The sequence below is a fragment of the Chiroxiphia lanceolata genome, chromosome 4, assembly GCF_009829145.1.
Source record: "Chiroxiphia lanceolata isolate bChiLan1 chromosome 4, bChiLan1.pri, whole genome shotgun sequence".
NCBI classification, from domain to species: Eukaryota; Metazoa; Chordata; class Aves; order Passeriformes; family Pipridae; genus Chiroxiphia; species Chiroxiphia lanceolata.
Genome location: NC_045640.1, coordinates 24,191,089 through 24,217,609, shown reverse-complemented (window position 1 = coordinate 24,217,609; position 26,521 = coordinate 24,191,089). Strand labels below are relative to the sequence as shown.

General features: G+C 36.0%; 1 protein-coding gene across 5 annotated transcripts in view; it reads right to left on the bottom strand.

The window, feature by feature from the left end:
* KLHL5 (kelch like family member 5) overlaps positions 1–26,521 on the bottom strand; it is a 60,108-nt gene that overhangs the window by 7,585 nt on the left and 26,002 nt on the right. For 3 of the 5 annotated variants that reach the window (XM_032686136.1, XM_032686138.1, XM_032686135.1), the window contains 7 exons: positions 22,383–22,568; positions 15,549–15,685; positions 14,552–14,748; positions 6,877–7,089; positions 2,978–3,164; positions 1,869–2,093; positions 1,410–1,572 (listed from right to left, as the gene is read on the bottom strand). In XM_032686136.1, coding sequence (XP_032542027.1) covers positions 1,410–1,572; positions 1,869–2,093; positions 2,978–3,164; positions 6,877–7,089; positions 14,552–14,748; positions 15,549–15,685; positions 22,383–22,525 — 1,265 coding nt within the window. In that variant the 5' untranslated portion in view covers positions 22,526–22,568. The remainder of the gene's footprint in view (positions 1–1,409; positions 1,573–1,868; positions 2,094–2,977; positions 3,165–6,876; positions 7,090–14,551; positions 14,749–15,548; positions 15,686–22,382; positions 22,569–26,521) is intronic. The other 2 variants (XM_032686137.1, XM_032686134.1) reach the window with 1 other exon arrangement.

Below are 26,521 nucleotides of genomic sequence, written 5' to 3'. Positions count from 1 at the left end.
ATTTCAGCTGTACTAATTTACCAGGAGACTAGGTTTCCAAAATAAATAAAATACAATAAAAATAAAATAGGCGTGAAAAGCTTTTTGCTACCTGACAATATTCAAGTACCTCAAGGGAGATGCATCAGATAGCATATAAGCAGGAAGTGAAAACTTGTGGATAACAGAGTGCAAATATTCATCTACAATGACAATACCACCCAGTAAATCACCAGCTTTGTCTACTATGGTATTCCTGTAGTAGGGTAATCCTCCATTTGAGAGGATAAAACTATGACTCCATTTTGGTGACAAGTCAACAGGCTTGCTCCTCTCTCTATCCCCAAATCTTTGGTAAGATTTGCACCTTCTTCTGCATCGGAGCATACCCAAGCGAAACTGAGCTTAATTAAGGGTGAAGTGAAAAACTGAATTTATTAATTTAGCTTGAATTGCTAACTTAGCTTAGTTAGTCACTGACTAGCCTTAGTATATTTAGCACTGATGCAGTAAGTGCATTTATCAACAGCAATTCCAAATCTGTGTTTCTGTTGCTTCAATAAGCCCAATTGCTTCAATTTGTGGATCTGTGATCAGAAAAGTTATTGAACACAACCAGACTTACAGCACTGGTTATAAACAGAAATTCAGCCCAGCTGCATCCAGCCCCTCTGATCTCTGAGGACCAGCTGGAATGCAAGGGGGTTATCTTCTGCCAAATTTCATACTCTAATGCAACAGGCTCTTGCTACAAGAAAGATCTTGCCACACTGGAGCAAGTCCAGCTGATGGTCACGAAGACGACGAGAGAGTTACAACACATGACACAGGAGGAGAGGCTGAGAGAGCTGCCTTTGTACAGTCTTAGGAATTCTTGGGACAGCTAAAGGAGGCATCTTATTGCTGTCTTCAACCACCTAATGAATGTTACACAGATGTATGTATGACGTTGCATAGAAGACAGATCATTCTCAGAGGTATGCAGAGAAAGGAGGAAGAAAAAAAGACAAGTTTGAACATGGGAAATTTCAACTGAGTATTAATTAGAAGAAAAATGTTCAGTACAATGGTGGTCAAATATCAGAACAGGTTGCCTGGAAAAGCTGTTGAATCTCCATGCTTGGAGATATTCAAAACGCATATGACTTGAGTTACCTCAATTAACTTTGAAACTAGATCCAACTTTAAGGTTGGCCCTACTTTGAGTTGGTATTGGATCAGATCACTCCAGAGGTCCCTTCCAATCAAAATTATTCTACAAGTCTGTGATTCCAACTGATTTTTATTTTCATAATAGCTTGATGAAAGTACACTTAAATTTTGGGATGCTGTAGAACAATTACACTTAGCCCAAAGGAAAATAGTCATTTAGGATGGTCCTGTAATTACATTAAAATAATGAGATTTTAAATTTGAAAATATTCACATACTTTCCATTTAATATTGCTACACCAACAGTGCTCCTTGGAGTTGACATACTAGCTACGAAGTTCCACTGACGAGCCTGTGGATCCCATCTTTCTACTGTATTCAGGTAGCTCCAGCCATCATGTCCTCCTACAGCATACATGGGACCTTCCAATACAGCTACTCCTAAAAAACAGATATGAAAAACAATCACTTCTAGATAAGGGGAATAAAGATCACAATTTCCTAGTGACAGTCCAGTGTGCACCACAAAATATTAAAAAAAAAAACAAAAGAAAAAAAAATTTCCTGTTGGTAGCCAATGCTGAATAGAATCTGAAGGAAAAAAGTCACTGAATAAGCAGTTGGCATTAAAGCAAAATTTCCACCACCCTAACTTAATTTCTGAATGTTTTTTGACCAATCCTAAAACAGATAACCTTTTAAAAGTATGCATTCAGCCTTTACAGAACTGTACATACCAAGACCATGACGATGAGTGGACATAGGTGGCATTACACTCCAAGTTTTTGATCTAGGATTATAGCATTCCACAGTATTCAATGTTTTCAGTCCATCTCTGCCACCAACAACATACAATTTATCATCTAGGACTGCAACTCCAAACTGTAATCTTCGTCCATTCATGTTTGCAACTGGAGTCCACGTATTGGTACGAAGTTCATACTTTTCAATACTTGTAGCTCCTGAATGACAAGTTATATATGAAAAAAAAGGTCTGAATTATTAGGATAGTTTTTATTTCAGCAATATGCTGATCCCACAAGACACCATGATATCCTGCACCATGTTCTTAACTCTATGTAGACAAATAATCTTTTTTGACTTCCTCAGCAATTAACTGCATCATTATAAAGGAGGACTTTCTCAGTGCTTTTCAAGACAAAAAGCAGGTTTTTTAACTGTTTTGCAGAGTCAAGCCTTTGGAAATAGAAATATTAGGAATATTAAACAAACCTTGTGAAATGCAATTATATATTGAAATCAACTCTTTTGTAATATTGGACAAAAAGCTGAAGGTATGAAGGTAAGCATGAAGTACTAAAAGTCCTAACTTTAAAACAACAACTTTCTCTGCCATAACTTTTCTAATTTGCCAGATCTCTTCTAGCTACCATTAAACAGTATGGAAGCGTCTATGAAAAGATGATCCAAGTAGTTGTGACAAAACTATTTAACAATTAGTCAAAAAGCATTTTTTTTTCTCTTTTTTTTTTAAAGCATGTGCAGGTCACCTATGTGCCCTTTCTGTTAATTTCTTCCTTTTCCAAATTACTGCCCACTCAAGTAAATAAAGATTAGTTTTCATTTCAATTAAACACTTCACTACTCAGAAATCAGCTACTTCTTTGGTAATTTCAAATCAACCAGAACTCTCAATTCCAGTATGTTTACAGTATTATTGAAGATATATAGACCTTTTTGACCTAACGAACAGTATACACTTCAGATGTTTCATGTTCTGTACTGCAGAATCCTTGAATTTTAAAATTAAGATGCAGTAAAAACATCTATCAAACATTTCTTTTAAAAAACCAGCTCATCAACTAAACATTATAGAAGCCAATACCTTTTGTTGCATCCATTCCTCCAACTGCAAACAACACGCCCACTGTAGATTTTCTAGGTTTGGTGCGAGGGCTTTGCAACATAGGTCGTCTCTCTGGCAACAGATGGTACTTCATTGCTTCCATAATGAGTTTTTGACATTCAATGTCATCCCTAAAGAGTGCGTTATTTTCCATATCTGCCAGAAACTGTGAAAAAGAAAGAAAATCAAACAAGCTGTACTGCTATAAACTACAAGAAGAATAAAAACAGGATTATCAAGATAATATTTTACACAAAGACTTCCATTGCCCAATTTAAAATCTCTGTATTTTTAAAATGGTCATATAAAAAAGAGCAGGGTAAGAATAAACTTCTAATAAACTAAACATTCACATTTTAAGCTAAGCCATTAAATAAATAAAACAACTAAAAAAAAATGAAGGCCATTTGATCTTAGTGAGTGATTTAAGCTTAATGGTCCAAAGGAAGGAAACAAAATCTCCTCAAGGTTCAGTGCCATGCAGGAATGTTCAAGGAAATGGAATCAGGCTCCCGGTATGTAAGTCAGTTCAACCTCATGCTTACATTCCCAAATCCACCCAAGAGCTGCTTCAGCACAGGCTGAATACTTAAATATATATTCTATTCCTCACTCTGACAGTGACCCAGATCACAGTGTATCAATTAACACAAGCCTTTGGTAAAAATTTTAGACCAAGGATGCAAGCAAATTTGGCAACTGTTAAATAAATTAACTTAAATAAAATTCAACTAAATAAAGACTACTAATAAAAGTTCTTAAGTTCAAAGGTTCTGGAGTAGTTTGTACTCCATGTTTGTCAGGCTGCAGGGAAAAAAAATTATTAGTACGGTTAAGTGTCATGACTCTAATTATTAGAAGTCTGGACAACTGGCACTGTTCTGAGCTGCATGATGTGGCCTCAGTAAGACAGAAAAAAACAAGTGAAGTCCCCCACTGGAACTTGGCCAATTGTCAGAACAACGAGAAAAAGGCAGATGCCTCTGAAAATCCAAAATCCAAACACTTTATGAATATTAGACATGCAAGTCCACAAACCAGAATGAGATGCTATTGTTAGGCTGTTGACAGCCAACCAATAACAGGTACAAAACTGCTGTGACATTAGTCATCAGTAGTACTAAAGGGACTCGCTGTGAAATAGTTGTGCACAATATGGTGTGAACATCCCTGGCTTAAAGCTGCCTTAGGGCTGCAAAGTAGCAAATATGACAACCATGGTTTGGGAAGAGATACAGGTAAGTACACACTACTAAACTTGAACATCAAATCAACGCAAAATATGACAGAAAACAATATTAACACACACACAGACTAAAAAACCCTTTCAAAGCCCTTCACTAGCGACTTTTTAGAAAACTGAGACTTTTGTAGCATTTCTCCACTTAGTTAATGTTCTCACTAATAAAAATAGCTGATGAAAAGTGTTCCCATTGCACATAGTTTAAAAATATACATAAAAAAGAAATCACTTCATTACTATCATCCTAAATCAGACATTGTCACATCAGAGCTGCATGCATGAAAACTAATGTTTCTACACAACATGACTAATTCAGACCTCTAATATATTTTTATGATAGACAAGCTGTGTTTAATATTTAAAGCAACACTATGTGGGAATGTGAGTTTTGCAATAACAAGATGCAACCTACATTTTCTACAGCTTCTAACCCCCTCAACCTATAAAGAAGTTCTCACAGCATAGAGTCTCAATCTCTGAAAGCAACCTTATCTCATTTAAAAAGAAATGCAATCTAACCTGCAGACTCTTGAAACTAAAACTACTATAAATATTCTTCACTCAAAGAACTTGGAATGGGCTTACTGAAATGAAAGCAATTTTTTTCCAAGTTTTATTATCTACATAGCTCTGTCTACTAAAAGCATTTCTAACAGCATTTATAAATGACATGTTAGCATGAAATCATAGTAACTGCAAACCTGATAAGGAGAAAGGTAATGCAGACACTTAAGTAATAAGAATTTCTGTCTAAAAGAAATCTGAGCCATCTTGTAATTCAGAAATTCCTAAATCATCTTTTTCATTATTTATCAGAGATTATATTTGTCATCTTACAGCTTATGAAGCTGGTATCTTTAACAAAAAGAGACTTACAAATATTTAGGACGCTGCTTGCAATAACCAGACAGATGACAGAATGCTGTCTTCAAAGAGATACACAAAACCAAACAATAAAACTAACAATTCATTAGAACTTTTGCTTCCAGTGCTACAGTTTCACAGTATTTCCTGAAGCTTTTTTTTAAAGTGTATGAATCCGATATTCTTCTCATCTCTGCCTGCAATGTTATTGATTTCAGCAAGTTGCTCAATTTTCTAATTTAATTTCTTTCAAATATCTTTAACTCATCAACCATAAAACTAAAAAGCTTTTCAATGTTATATTTGCTGTCAGATCACATGTCATGTGATCATGAAGAAAAAAATGATTCTGAAAACATTAAGACTGTTTTGGGCACTTCAAATCAATTTACTCCATGCACTAACTGTTTCCATATTAAAATCACAGCTTTAACACTTTAATTTGTTAAAGAAAGTAATAAATAAAAAGGTAACCTTGTTTTAGAAATGTAAGTATATATTTGGAGAGGAGATGAAAAATTGAACATAAAACAACAAGTGAAATACTGCTTTTGTGTTTCATCTTGCTATTTTCCTAATCACTTACTAAGTGGACATAATTTGATTTCAGTACATATTTCTGGGATAAATTCTGTACTTTCAGTTTCTAAAGACGTTTCAATTACAGTCAATTACGTAAAAGGAATACAGCAGAAGTTACTTAGTTATCAATTAATTAAATGTTCAACAAAAGAATTATCTCCTCCCAATCAACTGGCTTACACTGTATTATGTTTACAGAAAAAGTGAATTACAAAGTCAAGCCCACAACTGAGAAAATCCTACTACTGAATATCTATTAATCAGTATAGAAATAAATGCTAAAATGCTTGGTAGCGAATCTTACTATCCAGCAAGATGACATCAGATTAGAGGTAATACACAGAATGTTGCACATGTGATTTATCATTATGAACTAATTGAACTCCATTTTTGTTAATGAACTTTACTTATTATTTGAGTTCCATAAAAATCCTATTTTCTTCATTTAATAGAGCAAATTCTCACTAAACAAACTGAAGACCATAAAGTAAAATCCTTTGACTGTATAGTAAGTGTTAAATATTACTAAAGAAGGTCCAGTAAAGAAAGAGAAGAAAGGAAAAACAAATAAAAGTAATCGAACCTAGTTTGCATGCATGCTATCAGATAATGAATACAATGCTACACATGACACTAACAGGATTAGGAAAACTGTAATTCACTATTTAAACAAACTGAGCCCAAGGCTTCCTCAACATTGTGTGTAAATGTCCAAAAAGGAGAAGTAGTATTGATTGGGAAGAACAAGAAGTACCAAATAATGGCCCATCAAGAGTTAATAGAAGAAAAATCACTCCTAACAATTTATTCAAATTGCATTTCCTAGCTAAAACTGTATGAAGGAAATGTAGTGAGCCAAAGAAACTGCACAAGTTCCATAAAGAAGAAATTAAAAAAGGTCACACCTTCTAGTGACTAACATTACCGTGATAAGCATTTTTATAGACAAGAGAAGCAACCTTTTGTTAGCAGCTCCACCCCTTCTTGTGTCCTAACTGATCTCAGGTTAGGATCAGAATACACTGCAGTTCACAAACAGACACAAACTATCATGCTAAGTCCTTACACGCAGCTCTAAGAATCCAAATCAATCTGAGTTGTATGATTTGCCACTATCAATTTATCTATGTGGTAGGCATTATGCCCACTGTAACTATGGTATAAATTAGAGAAGAACCGAGCAATTTACTTGTGGAGCAAGCAGAGGCAGTCTAATGTAAGCCAGGAGTTTGCTGAGATCCTTCCTTCTCTGTTCCAAATCATGTCGAACCCATGTAAGTAGTGCATTCAGTATGGTTTCTTCATTAGGAATATTCATGTCATCACTTGCTAAAAGCTTAGCAATTTCAGTGGCTGGCAATAATAGAAATTCCTGGTTTCTGATTACTTCCATGAAGTTTTCCTGAAAAGAAAAAGAATTTTAATACAGGTGATGTCATACTTTGAAGACCTACTATATCTTCCCCTCTTTTCCCTCTCTTCATGCTGGTTCTCAGTTGTACCACTGGAGAACTGATCTGGGAGGAGGACCAAAAAAAAAAAAATGTAAAAAAAAAGATGTACTTAATTATTTTCACCCCTGATCATTTCCCTAACTCAATCGTTCAGTCTCACAGACAGATGTGCTGAAACAACAGAGGGGAAAGGGTATGGACCGAAATGAGCCATGGGTTGTGGGCAGTACTATCTTGGCACTGCAAAGTGAAGAAATACTTTCTCAAGTACAGTTAAAAAGATGCAGCTGGTTCCTGTTGACAATGTAAGATGCTTTGTCAAGCACACAGTACATCATGCTACAACTGGGTACATGTAACTGTTTTCATTACTGCTGGATGAAACTGTGGCATTAAGTTTTCAGAGGAAATAACACTAACAATTTTATTGTGATTTAAAATGCATTATTTTAAGTTTATTTTACTATTTTATAGGTTTTATACAGCTGATCTGACTTGACTGGGGAGCAAAACATACAAAGAATCCACAATATTGCACATGCCTTGCTATATTAACAATATCTAGTTTGATAGGATTCAATCTTCTAACTTTCACCCTGTCATTTTCAGCAACAAATCCTTACTTTAAAATAAGAAATTCACAATATGTAACATGTCCTACACTGATATCCCATTACTTCATAATATGAGGACTTGCAGCATATTCTGTAAGGATTCTCATCAATATAGGCAGAAATAGCAGAAGCATGTAGAAACACAATCAGCACCAAGAACTTAGAGTGAAAAACCTGAACATAACAGAATAGGGTGAAGTCATGTCTATCCTCTTTCTCCATATACCTTTACAAGGCAGCAAAGCAAAGTAAAAGCAGAAAAGTAAAATCACAACATATGCTTATATTTTGGTAGTTCAAACCCCAGCTAAAAACACACTCAAAACCGAGAGTAACTTCACGACAATAACACAGTATTACAATCCATTCATTAAATGCACTGTTGATTGCTAGAGAGGCAACTAACAGGATGCTGGTTTTGCTCTGCCATCACATGCACCTCCAAAACACCTGGAAAACAAAGCATATTAGATCCAGCAACAGAGAAGTCTGGGGGCCTTATATCAAAATTAGCCTTATTTAGTCTCTTGTTTAATGGTTTAAAAAGAAAGAATTGCACACTAATGAAAAAACTGTAGATTAGAAGCACATACATATTGGAAAAAAATAGGACTTATAGGTTAAAAAAAAGGGGGAAATTTGGGAGCAGAAGCAGGATCTGCATTGCAGAACAGGTCTGAATTTAGCATTCAAAATAGCAACAAAAACTACAGTACAGTTTGCCATCGCATATGTAATGGGCATCATGACAACAAAGCGAAAGAGTTAACACTTCTTCCTTTTTATTGCTTAGTCTAATCATTTCAAAGCTATACCTCAGTACTCCAAAGATATTGACTAATTAAAAAAAAGTTGAGTGAAGAGGAAAAAACTAATAAGGAGTAAACAGTCCACCTTACATGAAAACTAGATGTATATAAGATGGCTACCAGATGTCTAAGGGGAAAGATCAAAGTGACTCCGCTCTAGGGGTACTTCTGGAGTTGAAATTAGGAAAATAATTGAAAATGTTATCTGTGTACATAATTGTATTCCTGGATAGAATTTGGAAAGGAAACATTTACATTTAATATCTGAAAAGCTCTCCCACAATAGATCCAATTGTCTACATAAAAGCAGTGCTTTCAAGTGGAAACTGAAGTAGATAAGAAGGGAGATAGAATCATCTTTTCTTCTTTAATTAATATAACAATCTGTATTACAAAATGAAAGTTAAAATGAACAAATACATGATTTAAAAACAGTGAAAGGACTCTATCAATATTCAGTTGCACTACACATGCACTGCTATTTATTTCACTCTGATATTGAATGCCTGGGAGTAAAACTGAAGCTGAGAAATGATCAAAATTATTTCCAGAGTTTAAACATGCAGTTCATAGGAATTCAGATTCCACTGAGTTAATTTTTTCCACTGGCTGCTTTTTTGTAGATTCTCTGTCCTAGAGAGTACACAAGCTGGAGCTGTGCTTTCAGTTTTGCTGAATGAACAGGCAGTGAGCTTGACAGAGAAAAGCCAAAACTTACTACCTTAAACTTTCCATATTGTCTATCCAGATCAGAGAAAGAGGAAAGCACTTGCATGGAAAGTTTCTTTTGTCTCTGAAGGTAACAACAAGTTGATCTTGCATAAGTCAGTCAGGGATCCTCTTTGGAAAGCTTTTCTCCAACTGGATTTCATCACTTCAACAGCTGTTGTGTGTAAAAAGCCTGATTTTCCTTCTTGTTGCTTGCAGACCATTGCTTTCTGATGGGAACAAGTTCAACTTCCTCTTGCTCCCATTCTATTTTTAAAGCAGAGACTCCTTTTGAGTAGAGTATCAAAGCATTCCACTGGGAATACAGGCACTCTTTGTCCTATGTCTGGGTTTTTTTATAATCAGAATCTGACAATTCCTCTTCCTCTACAGACAGAGATTCTGAAGACAAAAAGGAGGAGCCAGTGTATCTCCTAGCATTCTTAACCTCCTCATTAGCCTTTTCTTTCCTTCTTCTTATGGGAACCCTCTGTGGAAGAACAGGATATTTCAGAGAACAAACGGTCTGCAATTTCAACCCCTTGCTTTCTGGTCCTGAAAGTAAACAGTTTCCCAACCCCCAAATTAGCTTCTCAAAGTGCTTGGAAATTTTATCAAATTAGTAGCCTGAGGTTTATGTATTAGCTAAAACAGGGACATGCATTTCCCGTGTTCAATGCTGTGCACTGCTTATTCACATTATCACCTCAATTTCACTCTTCAGCAATTGCAGTGTGAATAATACTGATATTCTTAACCACAGGTCTGCCTTGGACTTGATACAGAGCAAGAAAATATCTGGAGCACACAAAAAATAAGGTGTTATGATGCTTATTTCTAAATGATACTTAATCCCAGAGTGGGATGCAGTAAGACGGCTAGTCTCTCTCTACGCTGTGTCAGAAGGATTAAAACCTTAGTGAGCATCAGATACCTTCAGTTTGAGAAGGACTGAGGCTGCCCAACAGGCAGCTCTAACCACAGGGCTCTGCCTAAACTCTGAACCTGGGTAACCAAAAAGCAAGAGGTGCTTGACTCACAAGATCTAAATGAGAGCAAACAGCGAATGTAATTTTGTCTGCTGGTTGTTTCAGTCTGCTGGTCAGCTGAGGTATGAATTCACTAAGAACTGAGGAACTGAGCTATCTGACTTCCTGGTAAACTATTAATAGTTAAACAGATGTTAGATACCACCTACTTTGCTTTTAGTCAGCTTTGACTGATGTGTTAAGCAATAAACCAACCTAATGCTTTCAGTGTGCCCAGTGTTTGCTTAGAGTACAACTATTATAGCTTCACTCCTCATTGTGCAGCTTCAGGATTCCAAAACAGGCTGAGCAGCATGCAGAAACCTACTTAGACTTTCCAAGGCAGCAATGATCTATTGTGCTAGGCAGGACTGAGGGAACTTGAAAGACAGAAATATGTTGGGTTTTCACAAGTAAAAAGAAAGCGAATGAATATTTTCCAAGTCAGATGATTACTGAACAGTGTATTTTGGACAATTTCAGGTGCCTTGTTTTAGGCACTACCACAATCTTTGGTTCTGGTCCCTTGTGGAAAAAAGAAATATTTAAATTCCTCCCCTTTTCATGCTCCCTGTTACCAAAAGAAAAAACTATCCTGGCTGTTTCAGGAGAAAAAAGTACAAATTATCCCTCTTCAATTCCTTCTCCCAAGTCATAACTCTATATTGCAATGATTTTTTTGTTACCCCACCCCTGCCTTACAGGAGAAAGCAAGTCTAAGTGTCCCACACCTATTTTTCTGCAAAATACCTAGTTTCTATGCTTGGACTCAATCTGCCACTCTATCCTCTCTAAGTTTTTCTTCTTATAAACATCCATTGGCTGTGCTCAGAAATCACGCAAACTCTGAAACTACCTGAATCTGGTAACACTATCACTGCTCGTGTACTTCTGAAGAGTTCTGATGAAAATTAAAACGGCTTTTCACTCTGCTTTAAGCATGGAAAGCTGAGCAACAATGATTACAGAGCTAGGGACTGACTCAGGTACTATCACACATAAAGTTTAGAATGTCTGCTTTTTTTTTTGATTGTAATTCAGAAAGTTAAAATCTGGCTACTGAAGAAGCTACTAACACCTAAGAACACCTCACTACTCACCACACACACTTTGTGTTCCGGAAATAACATAGGCTAGCTTTTCCTCAACTCAGAGCATTAACTTCGCTTTTGTTTACTTTTTTTTTTTTTGAAAAGGAGCTATTGGTTTTCATTGAAGGTACACTATCAACTGTTTCGAACAAACAAGATGACAAAAGGGGTGTTTCTTTTGACTCTGAAGACAGTGATAAAAATGCACAAAAGGCATTTTGTGCAAGAAGGTTTTACAAATTAAAGCAAACAGACACACTACTGGCCAGTCTAATAAAATCCATACAATTTATAATTGTATTACCCCAACACTATATACAAACTACAGCAAAACAGGATAACCTTTGTTCAAAAGATACCTTTACCCAGATACATCTCAGGATTCTGTCAATTCTATTTTAAAACTCTGATGCATAAAAATCAGAGTTGCTGTTTATATAGCATTAAATCTACTACGGATAACTTCAGTTCATTTCATGTTTCACTTCATGCATCCTGAGGATTTTTTCAAGCTTTAGTTTGTAACGTCAAAAATTGACCTGTTTTGATAAACTTAAAAATTATTCTCTGCTGAAAAAACAACTTATCAACTGTCAACACAGTAAGCAATAAACTAATGCAACACTTAAGCCCTTTTAGTGTAACAAACATCTATATCTTTAATATGAAAAAATGCAGCATTTAAATCCTTCTTATTATTTTTTTTAATCGCTGATGCTAGCCAGTGGCTAATGAACATTATTCACACACAGCAAGCCTATTAACAGAAGTAGGCCTAGTGGGATAACTCACTGATTGGTCCTTCAGTTTAAACAAATGCTCATTTCACCTGAATGTCTAGTCTTCATACAAAGAACTATTTTAGTGAAGCAGGTAAGATGATTACCAAATTATTGCGTGTCTTAAAAACCTTTAAAACTGAGAAGTTGTTTTAATTGTAGAAAAAGTTACATGGCAATCAGGTTTTTTTTCCTGTCAAAGGAAAGGAAAACTTATAGAAAATAATATGTATAAATTAAAATTTAAATATTTTGTATTATTCACTACCTTCTACTACAAGTGCTTTAAAAGAACTGGAAGTATAAACTATTCTCTCTATAATCTCCCACTGCTCTATGCAGCCCAACGCAGCATAAAAATAATTCACTGCTTTAACACACAGAATTTTTCCAGGTACTACAGGTGTGTTTAACCCTTGCATTCTAATACTTCTTAATGGAAAGAGCATCAAGTAGCTAGCACTTACTACTGTTGAACATTTGCTTTTTTCAAACAGCTTTTAAACAAATGAAATTACTTGGGGATTTATTTTAATTGGAAGATTCAATTGGACTATACATTTCTATGCAGTTTCCATAGCAACATTCATTTCAAACTAAAGAAGCTGCTTCTCTATTACTCATTATTACTAAAATTCAATTTCATGTCTCTGTTGAAACTAAACAACATTAAAAGAGGCCTTGGGAAAAATCCATCTAGCAAAACTAATTAGTTCTGAAAATGGCTTTTTAAAATCCACCTAATTTGAATTTCACCCACATCAAAGCCTTAAAAGCAACAATATTGCCACTGAAGTAAACAACGGCCAAAAGGCACAAAACTATTTTCCTCTGGTCTGAACAAAAGAAAGAGGTGCTGTAAAAGAATGGCTTTTAGAAAGTTCACAGCTGCTATCTGCCATAAATCATGAATTGCCAGTCAGAATAGTAAGATTATAATCCCTAACATTCACTTTTAAAGGTGCATTAGTCTAACAATTATTAGTATTCTGATCTTGGCAGTCCACCTAAAAGAAACATGAGAATAGCACAGACCAAAATATATGCTTATTCTGAAAAAAACCAGGTCAGAGGAGGGAGGTTCTGTTTTGGTATATTTTTTTTGTATCACTGCTCACTCAGCATTAATTCTAATATTCCTCAAAGGCATAGGTCACCTTTACCTTTACTGTTCCATCTGTCTGTCTACCTAATTGCAGTGTCCTTATTTTTGTTAGCGCAATAATGAATAGAAACATGTAAGTTACAATCTGCACATTATTTATTGACTTGCTTTGGTAAATTTCAGTGTGTACATGATATTAAATGCATGAGAGATCTGAGGAAGAACATTGTATTGTCTATTAAAAAAAGCAAGCTATTTAAAATTGTTACACATACTAAACTAAGTTAATTTAAGCCAAGAAGGTATCATTAAAAAAAATTTTTAAACAAGCAAAACCTAAGGCGGCAAGAGGAAGAGCTGTGGATTTCTCATACCAGTTACGAGACACAAATTACAACTCTTGGATCTAAGCCAATATCTTAATGGCAAAGCAATGCCACACCACACAAGCAAATTAAATACTATCTTCATTCTCACATCTCTTATGCAGTATCTACATGCCCTCATTCAGGTCCCAAGAGCTTACACAGGAAAAATTTCATCAAGAAGAGAGTAAAATGCCTCACAAAACTGGAAAGAACTGACTTGCCTTAGAGATAGTTGTCCTGCTTTCTTTTGATAACATTACTAAAATATGCTTGTGGAAAAGAAAAAAAAGAACATTTTACATTAAAATAAAAGGATGACTATTAAGAAGATGGAGTTTGATTAAGTTGGCAGGTCAGTCTTTCCATAAAAATATAATTGACAAATTTGTATTTAGTCATATACTGCCTAGGCTAAGATTAAATTCTTTGATGTCACCCTGACATCCCACTGCTAAGACATTAAGGACAATCCAGAATCTACACTGATGAATGCCCACATTCATACCCCAACTTAGAATGGATTACTCCAGTTCATTACGAAAAAACGAACTCTACACTTCCATTCTGTAATGTGTTATTTTGGATTAGATGATGGCAGCTTGCCCACTGTGAACCCTGTAGTTTTTGACTGTCAGAAATAATAACAAGCTTTTGAATTATTTTATTAAATGCGTATCACACAATCCCATTACTGCTACAGGGACCTAAGAATGCTTGACTATTTCTTTCCAACTCTAAACCAGCAACTTTACTGTTATTTTGTCTTTTTTCATCATGGGAACATATGTACATTTTGTTTGGAAAATGACCAAGGCTTTCCAGGGGAAAAGCTTAGTACTTTCTTCAGGAAAACATTCTGTATTTTTCCTTACTAAATAAAGCTGATGATACTTAATATAACAACATACCATAGTGTAATTGTGAGCCACCTTGTGCAAGTCAGTGCAACCCTGTGCATCAGCGAAAGATCGGATTCCAAGGCAATTGGACGGGTGAAGCTGCTTCATTAGGAATTTACAGCAGGCTTCTACAACCTGAGAGAGCTGGAGAAGGCAAGCTGTAGACAACAGGCACTCAATGTTATCTTCTTTTAATTCAAGGCGACCTAGTAACATTAAAAAGATTACATTAGTCTGCTCTTATAATTTGTTAAATGCCCTAAAACTCAGGGGCAAAAGAATTATTTACAGGCTATATGAATTATTATATAATAGAAGGCTTAGTAAACATCACTCTCAGCAACAGATAACCAGCTTTTCAAAATTGGTATCTATAAGATGTAAGGAAAGGGAATCCTAATTAGATTCCTTTTTTTGTCAGTCATGATACATTTAAAAGATTCACATAATTTGTGAACTAACTGAATATAGTATTATCAGAGAACTATATCCTACCAGGTTGTCTCAGGTAAGAGCAATGAGACCTCATTGGGGTCTACAGCTTCCTCATGGTGGGAAGCAGATGGGCAGGCACTGATCTCTTCTCTGTGGTGACCAGTGACAGAACCCAAGGGAATGGCCTCAAGTTGTGTCAGGGGAGGTTTAGGTTGGATATTAGAAAAAGGTTCTTCCCCCAGAGGGTGGCTGGGCACTGGAATAGGCTCCCCAGGGAAATGGTCACAGCACCAAGTCTGACAGAGTTCAAGAAGCATTTGGCCAATGCTCTCAGACACATGGTGTGACTTTTGAGGCTGTCCTGTGCAGGGCCAGGAGCTGGACTCGATTATTCCTACGGGTCCCTTCCAACTCAGGATAATCTACGATTCTTTGAATAATTGTTACTTATTTATAAGGAATTAAATATGTGAATAACAATTTGTAAAGAGCTTTTGAAATCTAGTAATGGCCTATAATGCTCACAGGAGGCCAGTTCATCAGATGAAGTTCCCGTTTTCACTTCAATTACCTGTATATGCATATTGAACCAGAGCCCACAATGCATTTGGCTCCACACCTTCCATCTTGATTTCTTCCTGTCTTGCTTCCCTAACATCATTAGTGAACATCGCCGCAAAATAGTCCGAAACAGAGGACAGAACCAATCTGAGTATGTCATGCAGGAGAAAACGAGAGAAACAAAGAGGAAAAGAAAAAAACCTTATGTTTGTTACTTTATGATTCATTACTTTGCCCTTTGAAGAAACACTGTAGTGAGAGAAACATTTAAAAATTGACAAAGTGCTCCATGCTCTAGTTCCTCTCTATGAATAATGAAGTACTGATACTAAACCTACATTTGCTACTGAACTAAATTAATTACCCTTTCAAAGCTCAATGATTTTTAATAGCCAACACAGACACAACCCACAACCCCCCCCAAATTGAAAATGGAATATAAACATACATTATAGAAATAAAAAAAATTAAATTGACTTCTATTTATCTTATGTCAGTTACTTTTTTAAAGGTGAAAAATTACTTACCAGTCCTTTTCAAAGTGCTTTAAAATGCTTTTACTCTTGGTGCACACAGCCCTTTTTAGCAATTCAGTATTTTAAGATACTGAATAAGTAAGTAAACACAACAGACATTTCTTTGGATTACTGAGAGTAAAACACTCACTACAAATAACAATGCCACTTCACAGAACATGCAAGAATTTTGATGTCTCAGTATGTCTTTACAGGACTAGGATAATGGAGGAAGGAAATGATGTGCAGCAGGAATATGAAATCTACTGTAACTATTCATGAGGACTGCTGGCCTCTTTCCTAAGAGACCTCCAGGAACAGCCTTGTGGTTTGGATCAATTTTTGTGCTGCAGCAGTTCACTGTTGCCTTGCTCACAGGGAATTCGATATAAATACACTTGGTATATGTAGTGAGCTATGTGAACAGCAAGCCCAAGAACCAAGCCTACTGCAAATACACTAAACAGTTCATATGCATACATTCAATTAATCTAATACTTCAGTCAGTTTATGCTGTGCTGAATCATTATGTGAGCATAAGCATGTTAAAATGACAGAGGTCAGGAACCACAAAACAGAGTAAAATTAATTGAAAAGATGAGCACCAGTGCTTAGGGGAGGATTTGCAGGTACATACACAAAGTCATAAACTACAAAGAACTGACTCTTAGTTAATTAACTGAAAGTAGTTGACTAATTTCAACTACTTTTTTCTTGTGGGTTTTCTGACCATTGACCATCTGGTCAGGCTTACACTATCCTCTTTCTCTACCTGCTGAGGTAACAGAGCTGAGTTAGGAGTGTATGGGAAAAAGATTAATTTTATTTTAACACCCTGTATGATTGAAGTCTTGTCAAGAGAAACAAAGTTCTGTTCTTTTAAAGAACATACTGTTCTTGAAATGAGATTTATTCTGTGGCTGACTTGCTGAGAAAAATTAGAACTTTCTGTCAAGGTAGGGCCCAGGCATTTTAACCTCAGGTTTAATGACAACTGCAGTTGAATGAAAATACTGCCTCCCAAAGATCTGTAGGAGTAAGTTAGAGTACATTTATATAAACAAGGAAGAATTTCTCTAACTGCTTTTGATGCTAGAACGAGATGACATGAGCAGATTTTTATGTACAAAATAGCGATTCTCATTGGAAGGAAAAGTGCTTAGAATATTTCTGCAGGTCCAATGCAGAATTAAAAAAATAAAAAAGGCAAACCAACCAAATTAAAATATTCACATCTAGCAGTACTGACTTGGAACTTCTACACCAATAGAGCTTGAAAAAGAATGCTTTCTGCAATGAGAAACAAAATGTAGAACTTAATCATACTACAGTTTCGGGTTTGTTTTTTTCTTTTTTTCTTCCCCCAGAAGTCTAAGTGGCTTAGTTAGCTGCACTATTATTTAGAAAACATCTCGACTGTTCACTTCTTAGGAACAGCTGTTGAAAAAACACCAAATCATAAGGCTCCCAACACCTTCTACCAGCTGTTTGATATCAGCAAATTTCTCCCTGTAATTTCCAGACTCAGAGTCCTCCAAAAGAAATGAATACAAACCTAATCCATTTACTATTTTTGCAAACATGTTCAGATCCATGAGGAGGTATTCATGCTTCAGAGCTTTAAGTGCTTTCCAGAGAGTGACTTGCATATGCCAAAACAGGATGTGCTGCCCAGGGTAGATTAAGTAGACTGTAATTTGCCAAAGCATAAATTATACTGACAATAATTCTGTAATAATTTCAGCCAAGAAGCATATTCACAACGAAAGCCTTAGAACAGGTATCCATACTTTTCTCTTAATTCAATTAATTTAGAAAAAAAATTTCCTTCAAAGAAAGAAAGGCGATTAAAAGATACAGTGACAATTCCTCAAGGTGACACTAAGACAGCATAAAAGAAAACAAAGGCAGACTTTCAGCCAACTGTCCTTTTCTTGTCCTATCATTTTCCCCCTAGTCAATAAAAATCAGTTGCTGCTATACTCCTGTGATTTGATACCCCCTTGTTCATTGAGCTTTTAATCTCATAGCTACTAACTGATTTTTATTTCAATTAAACTGCATTCCTAAAAAGAGATGAAGCAACTATCACCTTCATGTAACCGAAGAATCCATGGAAGACTTTCCCCATTCATATTTGACTTTTGTGCTAAAAAAGCTCTAAAAGAGCTAGGTGACAAGTATGACTTTTTAAAAGAAAATTTGTGCAATGACTATAAAAACACACAAGGACATATTCACCATGTCCTTGTTAAACAGAGACATCATGGCTCTGTTAGTATTTAACATAAAGAGAATTTTTTTTGTTATTTATTAATAATTAAAATTAACATGTTTTCCATATCAAGATTTCACTGCAAACTATTGATGCTACAAAATACTGCCTTTCCTCAGTTTAGAAACCGAAGAGAGCTATGGGGTTTGTATTCAGAGTTTGTAGTCTTTTTTTCCTCTGAGAGTAATATTTCTTTCAAAATTGTTCCAACTAAAATGCCTACAATATCAGTATATACTGATATTAAAGACATCTCTTAAGATTACAAAAAACCCAACGTAAAAACAACAAGAAAAAGCCTTAATACAGTTGGCATTGTATTGACTGTGGATGTTGAACATATTTACCCTTACTTTCCTTCTCACCTAATTACCAGCTGCTGCTAAATACTCACTTCTGAATAGATAAGATTACAAGAATTTGGCTACTGAATTATATGCAGTAAGTTGGCTGCTCTTTTACAGTGCACAGGAAAAACGTACAGAAAAAGGAACACATGAATATCAGAATTTTTCATCTAAGAGATGATAAGATGTCTAAACAATTAATCTCTCTAGCAAAACACTGAACAGCTATGTTCTAAATACTGAGTGTATTTAGTATACTCAAAAATCTGAGTGTTTCAGTACATCTTCCTGTTCTTACAGGAGATTCCAAGGCTACTGATGTCTTTAATTTCTGTGGTTTGTATTGATCCAAAATTAGAAAGATTCACCATGATGGCTTAACTTATTTTGAAGAGTTTTCCACTGAGAGCCAGTAAAATATGAGTAAGTAGGCTGGTACACCTTAAAAATTGTACTTCTTATTGGAATTGCCACAAGCTGCATCATCTAGACAGTTTTCTAGGTCATCAAAGTAATTTCCATGTAAAATGATGATAGCTGTCAAACCTGGCAATTTACTATCTCCCAACCTATCTCACCTGACAGAATGAACTGAAGCTTCCTAAGATCTGAAAGATAAAAGGGACACTTTCTAGGCAGCTCCTTGTTTGTGGCTGTGTAATAGCTGAAAACAGTCCTAGGGAAGTCACTAATAGTGAATAATAATTCATTGGAGTTGTAAGGTGACACTGAAGAGTCCATGGTCTTTCAAACAAGCTTCCTAACCCCTAGAGTAAATAAGCTTCCAATTGGCTTCTTTCCTTCAGTCCCATGTCTTTTGTATTTCCACCTTTCAGACAGACAGTGGCTCTGCACAGATGCTCAGATTGCTCGTTAGAGCAGGCCTTCAAGCCCCTCTGGCCAGGAATTTACACACACCTCCCTTTTCTTGCTGAATGTTCTTATCAGTAGGTTATTACCAAACAAAACAAACTTTTATTATGCATACAGCAGTTAGCTAAATGTAATAAAGAGGAATATAATAAATTACAGACATCTGAATTTGCACTGGACACAGAATAAACTCCCGCTATGAAAAGCCTAATTAAATTAATTAAATTAAAGTATGCAAAATTTCTTTAGGAAACTGCAGAGTAAAGGTGTGGGAATATAATGCATTTCTTCCTAGTGGAGAACTGTCTCCTTTCCTACTTGCTTCTTGACCTCCTAAATAGACGCTTAGCTATAACTTCAGCACAGAATGAGCAGATAAACAGTCTTGGAACAGTAGAGAATGCCATATTCAGAGAAATCATGACTACATGTGATGCTGTTATTTTGTAGTAGACTCATAGCCTGAATTCTTTCAACAGATACAAATCAAAACCTCTCAGAATTTCACAGTAATGTATTATTACTATTACAGACACCAAACTCACTTCTTTCTCTAAAAACATACATCACGCACCTCAGAACATTCATTAAATGTAGAAACTGATAATAAAAAAAACCCACCAGGAATTATTAAAAATATCATGTTCAAACCAGAAAATCTGAAAACTCCTCTCTACATATGTGTGATTAATATTAATTAAAAATGTTCTTTCTTACTAACTCTATGTGACCACATACTAAGAAAAACTCTTATCTTTCTTACAAAAAAGAAAGGGAAAAAAAGCTGTCCAGTGTAAGTGAACTTTCTGTTTTATTACATATCTTAGAATGCCAAATCATTACTCTAATATGTATTAAATACATCTTTTGTTGCTTCTTAAGTCTCAAGACAAAATAATCACTAGTGTCTTGAAATGCACTGACTGATCCAGCCTGCAGTCAATACTAAAGAAGTCAGAACTTGGATGCAGGCAGCAAAAAAACACAACAGAATTTTTTTCTTATAACATAAACTACTACAAGTACAGAAAGGCAGTTGTCTTACTGAATTTCTATAAAATTCTGAACCAAATTTAAGATTTCTGTCTTTATCTTTCCCACTATGGAAAAGTTCAGTTTTCAGTGAGGTACTTGTGATCTACTGGGATTAAGACTGTAGTTATTACTGTGTTTCTCTGTGAAAACAAAACAGCAAAAAACTTATTATGCAAAAGGCAATGCTTCTTTCTAAGTTGCTCCAAAGTTATAAAGTGAACAAAGGACAACCATAAGCATCCCACCTCCTGCTACAAGCATGAAGTGTGCTTCTTTGGCTCTAACTTTCATGCATATCTAAAACACAATATCCCAACTACAGAAAGATGTTTCTCCTCAGAAGAAAAGACTAGAGCAAATAACAGGTAGTAGCATATACCTAATGCACTACTAAAATAGATACAGTAGCAGAAACCGGAGAAGTGAAATCAGTTCTCTAGATAAATGAGAAACAGGTATGAACCACACTAAAGGGCTTTTTAGCATGTTGTCTTTCTGTTTATCTCCTTGCAAATAAAATCTTCCAGTCTTTACAAGATATTCACAGTTGTCCTCTGCACCCTTTCTATGCTTTTTTAATGATTACATAAACCATACTTGAAACGTGTACTGCAAAGGGGTTGCCTTGGACACACAAGGAAGTAAAATGATTTTCTTATTATAATCACTATTTTTCCCTGTTTACAGCACTCCAAAGCTCTTCAACCCTAAACTGCTTGATCATGTGCCTACTAGGGGTGTGTGCATTCTGTTCTCATCTGATTCACTCACTCCATAGGGACAATGCAGCTTTGCAACTAATTTGAACACTGCATAAAATTTAGTCTCTGAGCACAACAGCAAGTTATGCTAAAATTGCCTCTCTGCTCCTCAAGTCAGTTCCCATGCCCATGCTATCATTCCCTCAGTTGTGTCAGCACAACAATGTGGATAATATCCAAATAAAACAAAAATCTGGCTTTTAAAGAAAAATACCATCCCCAAACCAGCAACCTCTTCCCATCCTTTTATCATTATTACAGTATTAAGTTGTAGTTTCACTGTGGGAGTAGGAATGAGCAATGGAAAACAGGAATGCTTTAGGATGCTACTCCTGTTGTAGACCTCAGCTTCGGAAACCACAACTTAATTATACCTAGGTTCCTGTTTGAACTATTAATACTGTGCATAAAATACCATAATGTGCTTCAGTTACTCATACCTGTGTTTCACAATCTTCGGTATTTTTCTAGCTTTTAAGTGGCATGCTACCTGATCCCTTAACTACACAGATGACAGATATGGTAATGTTCAATCTAATTTAGACATCTAATACTGCCAGTGTTCAGCAGTCTCCTATCAAAGGACTCTTCTTACTATGGGAGCAAAAAAACTTCATGTGGACAGAAGACTGTCCTTATTGCTAATTATGACTCCAACAACATAATCATTAGTACAAAGAAAAAATGAAATCTAAGAAAAAAATTTTACATCATTCTATGGTGCAGAAACTACTACAACTTACAATATTCTGGCAGTGTATTTGGGACTTTTGAGAGTTTAATTTTGTATGCAAATATCTTAAGTATACTTGAAGAAAAAAGTAGAATGTGAAATTACAATTATTTTTGATTCTATATCACATACAACAGACAAATTAACTTTTAGGTTCCAAATAAATGTTAAAAAAAACATATGCATGTTTAAAGTTTTCTAAATTGTTTAGAATATTCTGACTTTTTAAAAACAAAACATAGGATGCACTTTGAAGGTGCATTTGTAAACAATTATGAAGTTACTTCAAATTATAATAAACTTACCTGTGAGCTGGAATTCTACGATCACCAGCAACTAACACCACATCACACAGCTGCTTGTGTCTAAGATAATTCTCCATCTTCTTAAAAGTTTGTTCAGCGTGGTTGAGAGCCTGAAAAAATTCATCTGAGGTACAGGGCTCCATAGTTTGACAAGATGATAAGGTATGACTGCTGTTGGAGTTCCTGCTGAAGACAATAACAGAAATCTTAGTTCACGCAATATTAAGGTGAAATTTTATCTACAAAGGATAAAAATCACATGTGATTTTAAAATTGATGTGCATGATTTGTTTTAATATATATTCCCTTGCTATTTTTTCTTCATATTCATACTTTCTCCCTCCAAACCTAATCTAAACTCTTGTGGAAAAGGTATGATCGTTTACTGTTGTACTCTTCAACTAACAGACACAGAGAGATCGGCCCAAAAATTGTACCTATAGTGCTGTCAGATGGTTAAGGAAGAACATCTACCAAGACCGTACAAACTGAAAAAACAATGGAAGGATGGCAATAAGGAACCAAACCTTTCCCTGCCACATACATTAAAGTCTTGTTTCACATTCAGCCTAAGGTGGCTGGAACAAAACTCAGCATATGGAGCTGGTAAAAGCATGTGAGCATGTGGGGGAAAAAACCCACAAAGAAACACACTGATATACCACTACTCCCATTGCATGAACCCTTGTGTCTGATGTGAGATCTAGCACAGTAGAAGCCAACACAAGGGAAAAGTGAGGGTAGATGAAGAGAAAAATTATTCCTGTCCATACACACAGCAGCTTGGGAGAAAAGAGGAACAAAGAAAACGTAAAAGGAATGCATGGGTCTAGGAGATAAAGAAGATGAGTCCTAATTATGTACCTGTAGAAAACACATTTTCTTGCTCACTGTTCTTTAACTGACTACTACTTAGTTTTCCACAATGCAGGCAGCTTTTAAAATACTCCGGACCTACCATAATATTTGGAAGGATGTGAATTCATAAGACCTGCATCCAGACCCCTGCTTTTACAAAGATGTCATGGATTTACCATGTTCAGGCTAGATCTACCAAGTGACTTATCTCACTCCCCAGCATAGGACATTAGTTTCAAGGCAGAGCTTCTCAAAAACAAACTCTACATTTTTAGCAGAAGATTTTCTGTAAAGTGGAGATTTTGTTTGGGGTTTGTTGTAAATTTTGGTTTTGGATTTTTTTGCATGTGCCCAAATAGCTAAAAAGGTACTTAATTCAAAGCTAAATCTAGCAATGGATCAGAAATGAGATTCCTGCCTACCTACTTCTCTTGAAGGACTCAAATGTTCTTGCTGAAGCTGTGGTTAGCCATTTATTTAAGACGTGTCAACTTTCTCCCCCTTCCACATCCCCCATGAGTCACTTGTTCTGCTCCACCACCGGTCCTGTAGCAAGCTAGAACAAGTATTCTTTGTGGCCATTTTGGAAACTGAATCACGAAACTCATAAATGTGAAACATGTAACTATGTAACCATGGAAAACATTATACCGGCAGAGTGGGTGGCATTCTCAAGTGAATGAGCACAAAATACTCAGGGAAAGCAACTCTTAAACCAGCAACCTTGCAAAAAACCCAAACCAAACCAACAACAAAAAAAAAGCCCAACCCACAACAAAACCAAAACAAACCCCAAAAAACAGAAGTGGAAAGAACAGGCTGCTTAGGAAATCCTTGTTCTTTATCTCCCTATCATGAGCTAGCACATTCTCAATTGCGCTTTCTTTGGTTTGTTTGTTTGTACTATATTTTAACCCAGATTCCTCAAAGTAACCAAATTAATAATGATTTTTAAAAAATTACATGCTATCAGGGATTTGATTTGCATTACAACCTCATGAAATGTTGTGCAGATAGAATGGAAGACGCAACAAAGGAAAAAACTTTCTAAGCCAGCACTTTGCCAGATCACACCCTCACTGGAGCTACTGCCAGCCTCAAAACTGCACACGTGTACATTCTGCACAGAACTCAGTCACCACTCTTGTTCAATAAGAAAAAATAATTGCAGTGGGGTTTATTTTCCGCTACCCACAATAAAACACTTATTCACGACATAAAAGAGCTACGCTTAGTTGTCCCCCTCATCTAAAGAAGTTTATATCTGTCTGCTACCTAGTAACTTAAAAAACATTTTCCATAAGGAAGGAACATGAAAAGGAAAGAAATATTAAGGTTCAGTGGTCCATAAAGAGAACATGAAAGACACAGTCTAAAGTTCAGATATTTGCAAAAAGGCAAAGACAAAGCTTCAAGAGCTTTATCTGAATGACTGGTTATGAGAAATTCAAATGCCCTTCCTTCCCCAAACTGTTTTCTGCATCTTTTTCCCAGTTCTATTTGCCACAGCCACGACAGCCTGGGAGAATACACAAGCAAGGAAAGAACAGACGAAGGGAAGGACTTGCTTTTCTCTCTCCCAGGAGTAATGCTGAAATGCCTTCCAAAATTTTTGGCCTACATCCCTTCCACCTAGAAGGAGGATATCTAACGCTGACCCATGAATCCCATGCTCAGAGCAAACACCTGGCTGCAAGGTCCTGCAGCTCTGAGTATCAAGGCAGGTGTGCTCCTTTTGGATTTGGCTCTTGACTCAAATTTATGTTTTAGTATGAATTTTCCTTTCCATAGACTAGAGGTACTGCTACTTCTGCACACCTCACACATACTAAGAAAATTACATTGAAAACTTGAAGATATCAGCACATGAGTTAAGTGTACTAATGAACCCTTTCTGCATATTCCATTAAAATTCAGGTTTAAGATAGTATTTTTAACACATTAAGTAGAAATATTATTATGAGTATCTTAGAACATTACTCAGTAGGGTTTCCCTTTTTATTCTCAAACATCAATCACACTTCTCTTGGTCTTTGGTTTTTCCCCCCTATTTATGTCGAAAATATCCTATCTAGAACTGATCAATTTTTATTAAGCATGGTACAATTTCAGGATTGGGGTGCTGGTCGACAGTCAGTCGAACATGAGCCAGCAGTGTGCCCAGGTGGTCAAGAAGGCCAGTGGCATCCTGGCCTGTATCAGCAATAGTGTGGCCAGCAGCACTGGGGAAGTGATTGTCCCTCTGTATTTTGCACTGGTGAGTCCACACCTTGAATCCTGTTCTGGGCCCCTCACTACAAGAAAGACATTGAGATGCTGGAACATGTCCACAGAAGGGCAACAGTGTTGGTTAAGGGTCAGGAGCATAAACTGTGGGGAGCAGCTGAGGGAGCTGGGGTTGATTAGCCTGGAGAAAAGGAGGCTCAGGAGAGACCTTACTGCTTTTCAAGCAATAGGACAAGAGGAAATGGCCTCAAGTTGCACCAGGGGAGGTTAGATTAGATATTAGGAAAACCTTCTTCAATGAAAGAGTGGTCAGGCATTGGAACAGGCTGCTCACTGAAATGGTGAAATCACCATACCTGGAAGTGTCCAAAAAAAGTGTAGATGTGGTGCTTTGGGACATGGTTCCATGGTGGACATGGCAGTATTCGTTAATGGGTAGACTCTGTGATCTTAGAGGTCTTTTCCAACCTTAATGATTCTATGATTCTATATAAGTTACTCTAAGGACAATATCTTTCCCATGCTAACTACATATTTTACCATCCTGGTGATGAACATTAATCTACGAAAGATGTTAGCTTTCTTCAACTTCTCTGCCTAATAAAGAACATATAACGGTATGCCTTTTGAAATGAAAATTTTGTATACTCCATGCTGTAAACTCTTCAATTTTTAAAAGATTTTATTTCTTGAAGTAGGATGCTTGGAAGAAAGAGCTCAGCCCAATATTAACGGCTCACTGCAAAGCAATGAAACAATTAATTGGGCCGAAAAAATGGCAATAAGCAAGTTTCAAAAGTAAAAGCAAATACAATGATGACAACTGGAGAGCTGAATTCACACCTCTCCCTCTACTGTTGTTTCAGCTTTGTTCTAGCTTAAACAAAACCACAAACACAGATTTCAATATAAAAACAAACCAAACCACAACATATACAAGCCTTCCTTCCTCCCACTTTCACTAAACTCTCTCTCAAAAAGAGAATGCTTCTTCTATTAACAGGATTTGTTATTTTAATCATTTTAAAGCATTGATACTAATTTTAAAGGAGGAG